Source organism: Cervus canadensis, chromosome 28, assembly GCF_019320065.1.
Source record: "Cervus canadensis isolate Bull #8, Minnesota chromosome 28, ASM1932006v1, whole genome shotgun sequence".
Taxonomy (NCBI): Eukaryota; Metazoa; Chordata; class Mammalia; order Artiodactyla; family Cervidae; genus Cervus; species Cervus canadensis.
This window is the reverse complement of record NC_057413.1, coordinates 44,426,959-44,442,111: the sequence shown is the minus strand read 5'-3', so window position 1 is coordinate 44,442,111 and position 15,153 is coordinate 44,426,959. Positions and strand designations below refer to the sequence as shown.

Genomic DNA, 15,153 nt, shown 5'->3' with positions numbered 1-15,153 from the left:
ATGAGGAAAACATCAATAGTAATAACTTCCTGACCCCCGTCATGAGGCACACACTCATTTTAGTTCATACACCAGCACTAGTAAGAAAGGTGAGGCCACGAGACCACAACCTCTGCGGGGACTCGGGGCGCGCAGCGGACCCTGGCTGTGGCCTGGGGCTGCGCGGAGAGCGCACGGGGCCAGGAACTGGTTGCAGCGCGCACCTAGCGGTGACTGCGGGGCCCGCCGCCGGCCCTGCGCGGGGCGGGGCCTGCAGGGGGGCGGGCCCTCGGCGGCCCCTCCTCCCGGGCGAGCGCGGCAGGCCCGGGTTAAAGAGGCTCGCGGAGGCGGGCGCGGTAGACACTGCTGTGGCGCGCGGAGGAGTGGCGCACGTGCCTCCGGGAGTTCTGCCCCGGGTTCCCTCAGCTCCTTTCCCTCCCGCGAGCCGAGGCCCTGCCACGGCCCCTTCTGTGTCCGCCCACCCCTGGCGCGCGTGAGAAGGGTCCACACAGCTCCCCCGCGCTCAGTGGACCAACTTGGAGCCGCAACTTTGTTGGTGGAGCCGCGCCGGGTTGAACGGAGCACTGCGCATGCGGAGCTCCAAATTCAAACAGCTGTTTCCAGGGGCTGGAGGGCGGGTGGGACTGGGAGCCGCTGGGGCTAGGGGAGGCTTTCTCCAGGAGGCGGCCTCTCGGGAGCCATGGTGGACCGGGGCCCTCTGCTTACCTCGGCCATTATCTTCTACCTGGCCATCGGGGCGGCGATCTTCGAGGTGCTAGAGGAGCCGCATTGGAAAGAGGCCAAGACAAACTACTATACCCAGAAAGTGCATCTGCTCAAGGAGTTCCCGTGCCTGGGCCAGGATGGTCTGGACAAGATCCTGCAGGTGAGCCGGAGGTTTAGGAGTGCTGAAGGGGAGTCCCTCGCAGCTTTGGATGACCCTCACTCTCTGTGGGTGGTGCTGGGGGGTGATCGGTGAGGATGTCTCACCGTGAGTCTGACCACTGGAATCCGTCGTTCTCTCGTGGACACAGGAATAAACGCACGCGCGCGGAGACTCTTTGGAACCCAGTTTGTGCCTAGAGAGAACTTAGGCTTGACCCGGCCCCGAGGTGGCTCTGTGTGGGTGCGCGGGTATCTCCCTGGTTGGAGGAGGCTTTGGGGCGGATAAGGGCGTTTATCTTCCCTTGGAGACGCTCCCAGAGTTCGGGGTACCAGCCGGGTGCCACCCCCTCGCGTCTCCACCTCCCAGCTCCCGGGCCAGCGGCAGCCCGCCGGCTCTTTTTCGGCCTTTCTTCACCAGCCCGGGGGAATGGCGCGAGGCTCCCTCGCCCCTCGCAGGGCTCGGGATGGGGGGGGGGCGGTCCGGGGCTCCGTCGGGCCTGACCCCTCCGGGATGCGGGCTGGTGGCGGGAACGCTGGGGACTCGCGCAGGCTTCCGGGAAGGCTTATCTCTTGGAGACATCCCCGAAGGGCTTGGAGTTCAACTTTGTGAAAGTAACCAGTGGAACAAAAGGACAGCACCCGGGGCGTCCCTTTTCGGGGGTGGGGGAAGGGAGGAGAGGTTGTGCAGAATGGGAGGTGGTGGGAGAGTTTCTCCTCCGTGTTGGGGTAGATTCGTATGTACTACAGTTGACATTAATCCCACTGGGATAAACTGCGGGGCTTGTTTGGGGACCGAAGGCCTGTACCCCAGTTTCTCGAAGGTTCTTAACTTTAACCGTTCACCCTCCTTGGCCTACCGTGATGGCCTCCCTCCAGCGGAACCTCCAGACCTGGGTAAGAGCTGGTGAAGGCTCTAGGTGGTGAGGTGGAGTACAGATATCCTCCAAGGTGTGACATTTCTCTTGGGGTGAAAGAGGTCAGAAAGGAACTTTGATGAGGAACAAGGTTTAATCTACTTTGCCTCCCCCATCCTCTATGGCTGTGTAGTTGCCTCTCATTTTTCCCGCCTCCATGTCCCTGTATGTAAAATGGGAACGAACCTGTCTTCATCTGTCTTTCCTGCTCTGGTCTGTTGGAAGGTTGAAAGCATTAGAAAGCATGACAGTGTCTTGCCTGTGGATTCCCCTTATGGTCCCCAAATCGATGGTCACCTAAATACCCCAGGTGAGCTTATAGGTGCCTGCTGGCAGCTGGTCAAATAAATTTGTCCTCTTAGGAGCCAGTGGAAGATTTAGGTTAGAAGGTTGGGTGTTGGATTTTAGTGGCGAGTCTCCTGTCTGGGAGCAGTTTCCAGGGCTGGGGGCTGTTGGGAGATGAGTTTGGTGGGAGGATGCGCTTCAGGAGGGAGCTGGGTGAGGTCAGTCCTAAAAGCAGGAGATCTGGGTGGCTGTGCTTTCCTTGGGTTGGGTGTCTGCCCTGTGTGTGCGTGTTGGGGGGGGTCACTTTATAATTTCCCTTGAGGAAACAATTCCTCTGGAGAAGAGTTGTTGTTTACTTCACTCCAGGGCTTTGTTTAGAGGGGGAGGAAGGCAGGCGGGGATGATAAAGAATCGAGCTGCCCTCGAAGTGTTTCCCTCTTTGCTGCTCCTCCGCCGCTGCAGGGGAAGGAAGGAAAGAATTCAAGGCTGAATGTGGGAAAATAAACTTCAAAACACGAGGAATAGGGAAAGGGGGGGCGGAGTGGTCCGGGTGAGGCACCCGGGTGCAGCTGGTGGTTATAGCTTTGGAGGTTAGACAGCTTTCTTAAGGTGTTGAAGCAAGCAAGAAGCCTGACATTTTTGAGGTCATTTTAAATCCGCCAGCAATTAGCACCCCCCTATCCCCTCCCTCCCCCCCCAAATCCAGCAGGTAACTTTAGGAAAAAGATTTGGGCCTCAGGTTAGTTTGATTGGGACATGCTTATAGACAGGCCAGCCTCTCAAGCCATATCCAACATGGCAAGTCCCCTCCCTTCATAGGAAAAACCCCAGAAATGAGAATGAACCAGTGGAAGCGTTATGCCAGCATTGCTTTCCGTCCACAGAAACCTGCCTGGCATTGCTCTCTGATGTGGGACTTGGGGCACTGCTTCAGGTCTCAGGAAATTGGTTTAAGGAAAATGAAAACTCAAAAATCTTCTTACCCATATAGCTGCTCCAGCATTTTCCACCTGAATTCTGTGTTTTTATCAAGTTCGGAATAATCACCTTTGTAATCCTAACAGAGTCCCTGGTTAGGAATTCCTGGGGTGGGGGCCAACCCCCTGCCTCTAGGGCTGTTGGTAGGGAGGGGGGAGTGCAACCTGGTTATGAGGTTTTTCTTAGAGTGGAAATTTTGTGTGTTCTTTCAAAGAGAGAGAGGGAGTTAAGGCCCCCCTTCTTTAGATCTTTGGAAATAGTCCCTGAGTTGTCAGGTGCTTCCTCCCTCGGTGCTGTGGTTGCACTGAGGCGGAGGAGGCTGACTTTCAGTCGCTCTGTGCCACTCTGGCCCCAGGCCACGTGGTCGCCCTCCTTCCAGCCTTTGGAGCCATCTTGAACCCTTGCTCCCAAGCCTGCTCCTCCAGCTGCTGGGTGACCCGTTCCCCCAGCCTCTTCCTAAATTGCAGAGGCTCCCACAAGAGGAGTTGGCATTGGCTGAGCACCTGGCATGTTGGGCATTGTGGGCGGCAATCAACATTTTACGAGAGAGGTCCTAAGCTGGTTTTGCCATCTGGTTTGGCCATTTACCCATCCAACCATTTGACTTGGCCTCTCTTTCCTCATCTGCAAAGTGAGGGTCTGGCGAGGTTCGGATAAGTGGGATAAGTGGCATCGGGTGTGAAAACACCGAGCGTCCCATCACTGCACACGCTGAGGACACGGTGACCAGGGCAGCCTTCTAGGTGCTTTACCTGCCTGAGTCAGGTACTCTTTATAGCACCCTTATGTGTTCAGATAAGGAAACTGAAGCTCAGGGGAATGACCAGGAGGGCACACACAGACTTGGCTAAGACCTGGACATCTGCCACCAGAGCCTGCTCCTTGTCCATACACCCTCGCTCTCCCCCTTAGGCATGTGAAGCTGTTGGTCTGTCGGTGAGCTTAATAAATTGGTTCTGCTGGACTCTGGTCGGCTGGGCAATTCTATGTTCTATTTCCCCTAGAACAGGCATGGGCATGCAGGCGTCTCCTATGTTGTGCCTGGCTGAGTTGGCACCTCCTCCCTTACGGCAGCCATCCACCCCACCCCACTTCTCCTTGAGAAGCACAGAAGAACCAGAGGGTTGGGATGCCGGGCAGGAATGAACTTTTTTCAACCTTCACCTCTGCAGCGATCCTAAACAGGAAGGTTTTCCAGGGCTGACTGTGTGCCAGGACTTTGAATAAGCACTTTACCTATGCTTTGATTTTTATCTAGTCTTCTCTTTTCAGTCAAGATGAAGACTTGAAGAGATGATGTAATTTGCCCAGGATCTTACAGTACAGGGTCAGGTTTCAAATTGAAGTGAAATTGAAGTATATTGCAGAATATATGGGAACTAGCCAACAAGTGTTTATTAAGCGCCTGCTGCGTGTGCGGCAGTGGGCAGAGCACTGGAAATGCAAGGATGAATTAGACACAGCCAGGCTCAGACTGGCGTGCTGGAGAGAAAATGGAAAAAGCCACCTTGACAAGACAGTGCGCCAGGGCCCCCAGGTCCAGCCTGACTTTAGGGGGAGCTCTCAGGGGGAGATGCCCTCCAGCCAGAGTGGGATCTTGATCACTATATGGTTTTTTTTTATTGTTTGTTTTCTGGCAGCGCCTTACCCCACAGCCTGGAGTAGGAAATGGCCACCCACTCCAGTATTCTTGCCTGGAAAATCCCATTGACAGGGAAGCCTGGTGGGCTGCAGCCTGTGGGGTCCCAAAGAGTGGGACCCAACTGAGTGTCTGAGCACACCCCACGGCATGCAGGACCTTAGTTCCCCAACCAGGGCTCGAACCCGTTCCCCCTGCAGTGGAAGCGCAGAATCCTAACCCCTGGACCACCAGGGGATTCCCAAGAGTGGGAACTGGGAATTTATGAGGCTGTCAGAGAAGAGGGCGTCAGAGGAGGAGATGGTGGACGTTATCACTGATGGAATGAACCGGAACTTGGGCAAACTTCAGGAGATGGTGAGGGCCAGGGAGGCCTGGCGTGCTGCAGTCCATGGGGTCGCAGAGAGTCAACACGACTGGGTGACTGAACAACAACACAGCAGGAGAGCGGGAAGAGGATCCTAGCCGACGGCCAGGAGGGAGACCACAGGCTTCACGATGTGGCTCTTGGGAATCCTTTGTTTCCTGGGGGTGCCGGGGTAACCCCAGGCCCTGCCTTCTGCTGGGGCACCCCACCCCTGACCAGGTTTTCTTAGACTGCTCACAGAGCTGACCCATTCCTGGAAGCCTCTTGGATCCCGCCGGCCTCCTTACCTGCCTCGTCCTTTTCCGAGGTTTTCTGTATGTGCCCAGTCGCTCTCCTTTTATCTTCTGCACCCTTCACGCTCCCCCACACATATTCTAGTCCACAGTGTAAGGCTGATTCCAACACTGAGGCTCTGACACCAATCCTCCTCCTAAAAGTTTAAAAAAATTTAACTACGAATCATGTAAAATTACATCTGACCGAATGCTCAGACTGGGCACATGACTTGAATTTGGTGGTGGGGGGCGGGGGGGACCTAGGGTTAACATGAAAGCCTCTTTTGTTTCAAGCCTTGCTGGAAATTGTAATGCGCACAGGTCCACTTAACTGCCTTTGTAAGTAAAGGGAGCACAATCGATCTTTTGATTATCCAGGATCACAGAAGCCTCTGGGTCATTCATTCGAAACTGAACTCTCACCGTCGAGGACTGCAGAAGTGGGAAGTGAAGAGGCTGGGTGTTTTTTTTTTCTTGTTTTTTTTTTTTTCCATTTATTTTTATTAGTTGGAGGCTAATTACTTTACAATATTGTAGTGGTTTTTGTCATACATTGACCTGAATCAGCCATGGATTTACATGTTCCCCATCCCGTTCCCCCCTCCCACCTCCCTCTCCACCCGATCCCTCTGTGAAACAGATCATCAGCCCAGGTTGGATGCATGAGACAAGTGCTCAGGCCTGGTGCTCTGGGAAGGTTGGGGTTTTTTGAGAGGAAACAGAAGAGGTTCTTTCCGAAAGGCCCATTTTCTTGTTTATGTTCTGCTCAACGTCGAGGGCAGCCAAAATAATAATAAAAAAAAAATTCTCAGATTGATAAATTTGCGTTGGTTAACTACTCTGGTTAGAATTTTAACAGTTAAGGTGAATTTTTATTGAATCATTTTAAGAGTTTTACTAGAGCCCTTAGGATGACTACAGATGGCGTAGTAATAGAGGCTTATTGAGGGCAGAGATTAGCAGGTGTTGAAAGGTTCTCATGGGGGTGGGGGGAGTCCTATAGGAGGGGGGCACAAGGGAGGTGATGACTGCTGCTTCTTAGTATTTTCCTGGGGTTTTGCCCTATTTATAGTCTGGCGTTTAAAAGAAACACAGTCCTCCGGTTTTGGAGGCTGCGCTTGGCTGGCTCTGACCTCAGGCCAAGAGCTTTCATCTTGATCTTGGTTGTTTGCTGTTAGATTGGCCTCAGCCTTTGAACTCGATGTGTGTGGTGAGGGGGCGGGGGAAGCAGGGGACAGGGAAATACAAGGCTTTGGGGAACAGGGAAGCCAGGCTCCTGAGACGGAACCCCAAGGAGAGTCTTTGTACAAACTGAGATGCTAGAGCCGAGTAGTACCACGAGAACGGAGTGACGTCTATCACTGGGGTGGCAGAGAGAGGCCCCATGCGTAGGTGATCGAAGGAGAGCATGAAATAGCATGTGAACACCTCCAGATGTTCCTTTGGGGGAGCAGAGAAGACAGAGGCGAATTCCCTTGGAGATTTTTGCTGAGAGTCCCTCTGGACCACTGGAATAAGTGGAGGAGCCCTGACCTCCTCATTCTCCCCAAGGATGCGTTGACACAGATAAGAGGACCCGCTGCTCTCGGCAGGCGTGTTTGTCCCACTGCCACTTGGCTTATCGGTGTGGGCCCCTCACTGTTGCTGAGTCGCCGTGCAAGCTGTGTGTCTGATGGCGACGGGTGGCCTCAATGCATGGCGTTCTATCACCTTCACAGGTTGCTTATTGGAAACAGTGCTTGACACACAGCAAGCCTCATGAAGTGTTAGCTGCCGCTGCCACTGAGCTCCTAAATGCCACTTCTACGTGATGCCCCATCCATACCCCAGTGTAGAGGGCACAGTCAGAAGATCTTCCTAGAGCAGAAGAAAGGGCAGCTGACTTTCTTTTTTTTAAATTATAGTGAAAAGCACATACCAAAGTATATATACCCCTTTTATCTTTTTTTTTGAGTGCTGTTCAGTAGTGTTACGTGTATTCACGTTACTGTGAAACAGATCTCCACAATTTTTTCATCTGGGAAAACTGATACTCTAGACCTGTTAAACAGCTCTCCTTCCCCCCACCTCACCCCAGGGCTGAGTTTTACTTTCATTTACTTTCTGTTTCTCTGAATTTGGCTACTCTAGACACCTTACAAGTGGAATTGCATAGTGTTTATATTTTGGTGTAAAATGGTGCAACCACTACGGGAGACAGTATAGAGATTCCTCAGAAAATTAAAAATAGACTGCCGGGTGTGTGTGTTCAGTCGTGTCCATTTCTTTGCAATTCAATGAACCGTGGCTTGCTAGACTCCCCCAGGCAAGAATACTGGAGTGGGTTGCATAACTTCTTCCTGGGGGTTTCCAGACCCAGGGATCGAACCTGGGTCTCCTGCATTGCAGGCAAATTCTTTACCGTCTGAGCCACCAGGGAAGCCCATATGATCTAGCAATTCCACTTCTGGGTGAACCACCTTTGTATGAATTTTATTTATTTGAAGATTTGAGGGGGGGGTTGTGGACCATTCATCTTTATTGAATTTGTTCCAATATTGCTTCTGTTTTATTCTGTTTTATGTTTTGTTTTGTTTTGGGTTTTTTTTTGGCTAGGAGGCCTGTAGGATCTTAGCTCCTTAACTAGGGATTGAAGGCGAAGTCTTAACCACTGGACGGCCAGGGAAGTCCCTCCGCCACCCTTGTGAAAAAGCTACAGAGAGGGTAGGATGGAGGATCCATTTTCATTGCAGCCCTCAGGGAGGTGTGAAACTGCCTGATGGTTCTGGGCTGCAGCCACAGGACAGAGGGGTGAGGGTCAGATGACCAGGCTCTCTGGGTTGAGCCAAAGAATTTGAACTCAATGAATTTTTGCAACTTTCCAGTAAGGGAATGAACAGCATTTCAGAAAGATTCCTCTTCCTTCAACTGTTTGCAACTTAAAAGCTGTTTGCAACTTAAAAGAAGTGGAGCATTCTGTTCTAAACTGACGTTTCTGCAGGCTGATCCTTTCACCCCCCCTGGGTGTTCTGATAAAGAGCCTCCTCCCCCTTTCTCTTGATGTGACGGAGTGTGGTTTTTTCCACTGAAGCCCACGGAGCTCACAGCCCCGTAAAAGAGCCCACCCACACTCCCTTACACTCAGCCTGCAGTTAGGGTACCTTTCTCTCCCTTCCTTGTTGGTCCAGGTCTGGGTCCCCCACATTGATGATGACATTCCCAGATGATGCCTTAGTTGCCTGTTTTGGTAATCATGGTGGGTGGTGTGCTTCAGCTCCGAATAGCTGCCTGAGGTGTCTCGGCTTTTTGTGAGCAATTCATCTGACATCCCAAACCTCAGAGACCTGGGCAGAGTTGGGGGCTCACTAGGGGGCCCCTGCCTGCCAGCTGTCACTTCGGTACGACAGAAACCTCACTTCGAAGCCTCAGAAACCAGATGAACCCTCTGGAGTTCAGTCTAGCTAGGGAGAGAAACAGGACCATGGTGGTGAAATGAGGGGAAATATAGTCCTGGTGCCAAGTGATGGGTTGCAGATGGTGAGGCTGGAGAGATGGACGAGGGTCAGGGGGTCCCAGATGATTCAGTTCCTGTTTCCTGAGGGCTGCCTGTAGAGCCCTGTGGGCTGTGGTGGGGAGGGGTCTGGCTCTGAGCAAAACATTGCAGCTGCCCTCAGGGAGCCCTTACTCTAGAGAAAGACAGGTAAGGAGCTTGTTACCTGAGTGGTGTTCATAGGTGCTGGAGGTTCCAGGCGTGTACCGTTGAGAGGTGAATTTCTGCTCTTGAACTTAAAGTGGAGGGGGGAGCATTGAGGTGGGCAGAAGTGATGAGTGGAGTGGGCTGCAGCCCCCTTGAACTTTCTGCCAAATACCTCCCATGTGCCAGGCTGGCTCTTACTTGATCTCATTGAACCTGTCCTGTGGGTTAGGTGTTACTGCTCTGCTGAGGTCAGGGGATTTACCCAGGGCAGCATGGTTAGCTGGAGGCTGAGAGTCACCCTGCCTTGCTGATTTCAGAGCCTTGGATCTGAAGGGAGGTAGAGTCAGGAGGTGGAAGTGATGGGAGTGAGCAGGGGTTGGGGCCCGAGGGTGGGGGTGATTCCACCTAACAGTTACTGAGCACTTGCTTCACCAGCAGCAGTGGGAATGGTTTGTGTGCATCATCTCATAGTCCTGGGGCAACCCTCTGCTGGAGGTGCTCTTAGCAACCCCATCTTAGGGCAAGAGCAACCGACTGGCTCCTACAACTTCACCCTTTTGCCCGAGGAGGTGGAAGAATGTGGATTTGAACCCAGAGCCCACACTCTGAAACATACAAAAACAAGGAGCAAAGGCCCGGAGGTGGGAAAGTACAGGGTGTGTGTGGCGGCTGCAGAATCCTAGGGTGCATCGGGAGGTTCTCTTTGTGATTGGCTGAATACTTAGCCGTGTGACTTTGGGCAAGTCAGTCTCCTAATCTGTGAAATGGGTCTGTAGTATAGCATTACCCTCATTCCTGCAGAATCCATGTAAACACACTTGACCAGCCCAAGCAACTGGTGATTTCCTGTTAGCTGCTGCTCTTGTTACCAAAAGCTCGGCCTCTCTGTACACCAGTCCTGAATCGAATCCCAGAGACAGAGTTTGGGCTGAAGTAGAAAAGGATAGCTTTATTGTGCTTTGCCAGGCAAAGGGAAACACACTGAGCTTCTGTCTCAAAAAAAATAGGTGTCTCTTGAAATAGTAGGTGTCTCTCATCAAAGAACTTGATGAGGGTTTAGAATAGTGAGTCAAAAGTGGGGTTTCTTTGACGGGATTAGGGTGTGCAGAGTTTCAGGTGGTCAACTCCTAATATTGATAAGTTTCTCTGGTCCCTTTAATCTTGCCTTAGATGATTTCATGGCTGCTCCTTCCCTGATTAGCCGCCATTCCGAATCTGCCCTTTGGAACTCGGGGAAGGTCATGGAGGCTGGAGTTTTGCCTGCAAGAAATGGGGGACAGAAAGGCGTCCAAGCTTGGGAACCCCACAGGGCCACACTCAGTTTCACTCTGGCACCTCCACCTCTGGGCTAGGGGCTGTTCCCGATGCCTACTTCAGGCCCCACCATGTATTGAGCTCCCAATCTGGAGATGGAGACACGGATGATAAAACCCACCAGAACTCCTGGTGGAGTCACCCACCATTTTTCATTTCCTGCAGACTCACCCACCTCCCAGGAGATAAGGAAGCAGAGCCCTGCCTCCTCCTCTGGAGAAAGGGGACGAGTCCTGGCTTATCCCAGGCCTGGGTTAAACCTCTTCCCTTCCGGAGGATCCTGGGTCCAGATGACCTCATGGGTGACATCCCTGGAGGGTTGGTCACACAGAATATGGGGTCTAAGTTGTGCCCTCCTTGGGGTCAGACACCACCCACCTCCCCTCTCCATGGGTCCTTGATAGCCAGGTCCCTTTGATTGGCTTTGAAGTGTGCATTCTGTTTTTCCCCTCCTCTCTCTAAATATTTGGGTTTCCTGCTGAAATATTTAGGCAGGATTGTGTACTTCTGGCTGCTGTCACCTCCCATGGCACTCTGTAATCATGCTGCCTAGCTGGCCCCTCCCGATAGGGCTGTGAGAAGCGGTGGGGGGGGGGGGTGACCTGGGGGCAGGGTCAGCCTGGCTCTTCCTGTAGCCTAGTGGCTGGTCCTGTGGGTTGCCTGGGGACTGGTAGGCCAGCAGCTGGCGAGGACTCAGTGGAGCTCCTTCCTTCTCCTGTGTGCCCAGTGCTTGGGGCCAGAGCTGGGGCTGGGAAACCCTTGTCTGAACCTCTGTGAAGGGAATAGCTGCTTCTAACTCCAGTTCTGATTCTCCCTGCAGTACTGGTTTGTGCTGTGTGACCCTGGTCAGATTTCACCTCTCTGGACTCCACTTCCCTGGAGTGTGTGTGTGTGTGTGTGTGTGTTAGTCGATTAGTCGTGTCCGACTCTTTGCGACCCCATGGACGATAGCCCGCCAGACTTCTCTGTCCATGGGATTCTCCAGACAAGAATACTGGAGTGGGTGGCCATTTTCCTTCTCCAGGGGATCTTACTGATCCAGGGATCGAACCTGGGTCTCCTGCATTTGCAGGCAGATTCTTTACTATCTGAGCTATAGGGAAGTCCCACTTCCTTGAATTAAGTTCATCCATTCATTCAAGAAGGCTTAGCAGGCCTCTTAAATTAGGCCTAGCTAGGCTGCACACTTCCGTGGTGGCTCAGACAGTAAGGAATCTGTCTGCAATGCAGGAGACCCGGGTTCAATCCCCATGAAGTCACAATGAGTCGGACACAGCTGAGTGACTAACACACACAGACCCAGCATAGACCGCAGGAGCCCCGTGTGGGCAGAGGCTCATCTAGCCTAGTTCTAGCCCAGTAAGCGACTTGCTTGGAATCTGTCTCTGGGACCCCTGGGTGCTCAAGCAGTGTACCCAGCTCTGGTGGGGAGGCAGAGAGCTGTGTGGGCCTTTGGGTTGGAAGTCTAGTCACAAGGGATCCAACCTCCTACAAACTCAATGGCCATGAGTTTGAGCAAACTCTGGCAGATAGTGAAGGACAGGGAAGCCTGGCGTGCTTCAGTGCACGGGGTCGCAAAGAGTTGGACACGACTTAGCCATTGAACAACAACGAGCCTCCTGCAAGGTCAAGGTGGTTACCTGGGTAAACCAAACCAGCGAGCAGAAGGGAGGCGGCTTTCTCAAAATAAAGCTGCATGAGGTGGGGCCAAGTTGCCTGGTGGTCAAACATAGTCTTTCAAGTCACACAGCCTTCGAAAGCTGGACCCTGAGCCTCTGGTTTCATCAGAAAGTGATGGTTCCCATCTCGCTGGGCAGAGAGACCACCCAAGGACACATGTGGAAGGTGTACTCTGATCTTTTCCCCTTTGAGGGACTTTACAAGACAAACAGCTCTGCCTCTCTGGGTCTGTTTATCTCCAGGAGTCCCCTTACGCCTTTCCCCTGGGATTAGCAAGGCCCATCTTAGGGAGCAGGCCTAGGAGGCCTGTCCTCCCCACAGGAGGTGATTTCTGCTTTCAAGGAACTTGAGACAGAGCAGAGACCCAGTCCTTCCTCTGTGCAGATGTTTACCCAGTGTGTGTGCAGGCCTGGTGGAAACCTGCTGCAAAAAGAAGATGAGCAGGTCCTCCCACCTGTCGGGGAATGTCCCCAGACAACGTGCCATGGAAACCACGAGGGCACGTGGACGTTCAGGGGGGTGGGGAGGGGAGAAGCAGGGAGAAAGGAGGAAGGCAGGGCTGTTCCTAACCCTTTGGCCTGACTGCAGCCTGCCCTGGGCCTTTTTTTACCCCATGGCCCACCCTCAGGGCTGAGCTGACTAGGATGTCAGCCCCAGGGGATGGAGCAGGACTGTTGCACAGTGTTCCGTGCAGCACCTGGGTGACCTCTAGGGTTTGCAGCCCCCTGTGCCCCCTCCCCCCGATTCCCACCCTTGGCCTTACTATGGGCTTCTGCACAGCCACTCGTCTGAGGTGCCTTCCTGTGACCTCTGTGAGGTCTGACTGGGAAATGTCATCCCATTTGCTTGATGGGAAAACTGAGGCCTGGTGGGAAGCATTTATTCATTTATTGATTTTGGCTGTGGTGGGTTTTCTTTGCCGCACGCGGGCTTTCTGTAGTTGGGGTGAGTGGGAGCTCCTCTTCATTGCGGTGCCCAGGCAGTGGCTTCTCGTTGTGCAGCTCAGGTTCTAGGCTCAGAGGCTTCAGTAGTTGCAATGTGTGAGCTCAGTAGATGTGGAGAATGGACTTAATTGCTCCACAGCATGTGGGATCTTCCCTGACCAGGGATCGAACCTGTGTCCCCTGCGTTGCAAGGCACATTCTTAACCACTGGACCACCAGGGAAGCCCTGAACAGCCTTTAAATCAAAAATCTTCATGTATGTTGGGTTGCCGAGCCTTTATTTCACTTACACTAAGCTGGCGTGATTTCCCAACCTGCCCCACCCCAGCACACCCTTTCCTGGAGCGCCAGTTTCCCTACCCACTAGTGAGTTTTTCTGGAATAAGAGGCAGAGGTTGAAATTATGGTCATCCCCCTCCCCGCACAGGGTTTTTGGGGGCCATCCAAACCTGATGCCTTGCTGGTCCTTTGCAGGAACCTGCTCCCCAAGTGTTTGAGCCTAAGGAAGTGTTGTTGGCTGGTTTCTTGGAGGCTGGCGGGGATTGGGGAGGAGGAGGGTCAGGCTCTGGGCGCTCCTCCTGGCAGCAAGTCGTAAAATGTGAAGCTGTAGGGAGGTTAGTGGTTATCTAACTAGCCTCCCTTTACAGTCCTGGAGCCAAGGCCTTGGGAGGTTATGTAACTTTTCCAAGGTTACTGTGCTCTCCAGGGCAGGGCAGGTACAATAAAAGAGGAGGTATTGCTAAGTGGGGCAGTTGGGGAAGGCTTCTTGGAGGCAGTGGCCTCAGGAAGTGGGAGGTGGTCACTGCTGCAGCAGTCAGGGATTCTGATAGAGTTGCATCAGGACCACCGACTCAGAAAACCTGTCGTGGTTTCCCCCGCAGACTTAGACCACACGGAGGCGGGGGGAGCAGAGTCCAGAGCATATGGGCCGCTGCAGAGACCTAGGCTCTCAGTCTGGTCCTTGCCAAGAGCCAGGGTCCTTGCAGTGGCCCCAAAAGATCTGGACTCTGCTCCCTATGGGGTCTTGCCTCTGTCTGGATCCCTACCCTTGATCCCTGCTGCAGACAGGAGGCCGTGCCCCTAGGGCAGGGGCGGGGGGAGCTGTCTAAAACCCTGCACGCTCACAGCACGGCTCAACTTTTACCAGGAACTCAGGTCTGTGTCCGCTGATAACATAAGTCACCTTGCAGGTGGTGGCAGAGAGGCGTTCAGCCGTCACTCGACAGCAGGGATCGCAGCTGGCACCTGGGGAAGGAAGGGCAGGTGGGAGCCGTCCCACACCGCAGGTACTCCCGACAGGGGGACCATAGGCGCTGTGCAAATTCACGTGCAGATAAGGCAACTGAGGCAGAGGATTAAATAAATCATTCCCGGTCACGCAAAAGATAGTTAGTGGCCTGAACCTAAGCCTCTGGGTTCAGAGCCCTGCAGAGTTGCCCCGTTTAGGCTCCGTGGTGTCCTAGATCAGGGCCTGTTTTACCAGATGCACTGGGCCACCAGCCCCTCCTAGACATTGGGTTTCTCCTTGGACCCTGTTGGCTCTAGCCATCCCCTCCCCGCCCCCTCCGCCCAGAAGCTCACCGGGCTTGCTCACTGGCCCTTTGCTGAGCACCGCTCTCTTCAGCCTTTGTGAGTCCTGACACCGCTGTTTCCTGACCTGATTTAGGTTTGTTCATCATTTGCAGTGTGAAAGGTTTGAAAGCAGGAGAAGCCTGGGTTAGGTAAGTAGGTACCACAGTTCAGGGCAGGTGTCGTCAGCTCCATCCCTGCCCCCCAGCCTGCTCCCCTGGCTTCTTTATGGACCTATCAGGCCCTGACCCTTCACTGCAGGACTTGTGGGTCAGGGCACCCAGAGACCGAGCTCTCAAGAAGAAAAATCAAAGACCTGGAAGGGGGAGATACAGCTTGCCTCTTGGCCGTGGGGTTCCTGTCTGAATCTCCCTGGCAGCTAAAGCCACACTTGTGACACGTCCCCCACTTGACTTCCCCAGGGCTAACCCCTCATGGGACTGTGGTCTCCCCTTTAGCCCCCATCCGCTCAGATCTGCCTGCACAACTGGGGTCAGGCTGGCTATTTTGCGGTGAGCAGAGGACCCCCAGGGTGGGTGAGCCTTTCATGGATGTGAGTGTTGGTTTTGGCTTGGGTGCCCCTTGTGTCTGATTCAAGGTTCTTGTACCCCCCATGCCTCTGGGTGCAGGACGGCACCTGTTCAGACT

At 53.5% G+C, this 15,153-nt stretch overlaps 1 protein-coding gene across 1 annotated transcript in view; it reads left to right on the top strand.

The window, feature by feature from the left end:
* The first annotated feature begins 302 nt into the window (after window positions 1–302).
* The window catches only part of KCNK5 (potassium two pore domain channel subfamily K member 5), a 41,002-nt gene continuing 26,151 nt past the window's right edge, over window positions 303–15,153 (top strand). Inside the window, exon 1 of the mRNA XM_043450446.1 lies at window positions 303–865. Within this exon, the coding sequence (XP_043306381.1) occupies window positions 680–865 (186 nt within the window). The 5' untranslated portion in view covers window positions 303–679. The remainder of the gene's footprint in view (window positions 866–15,153) is intronic.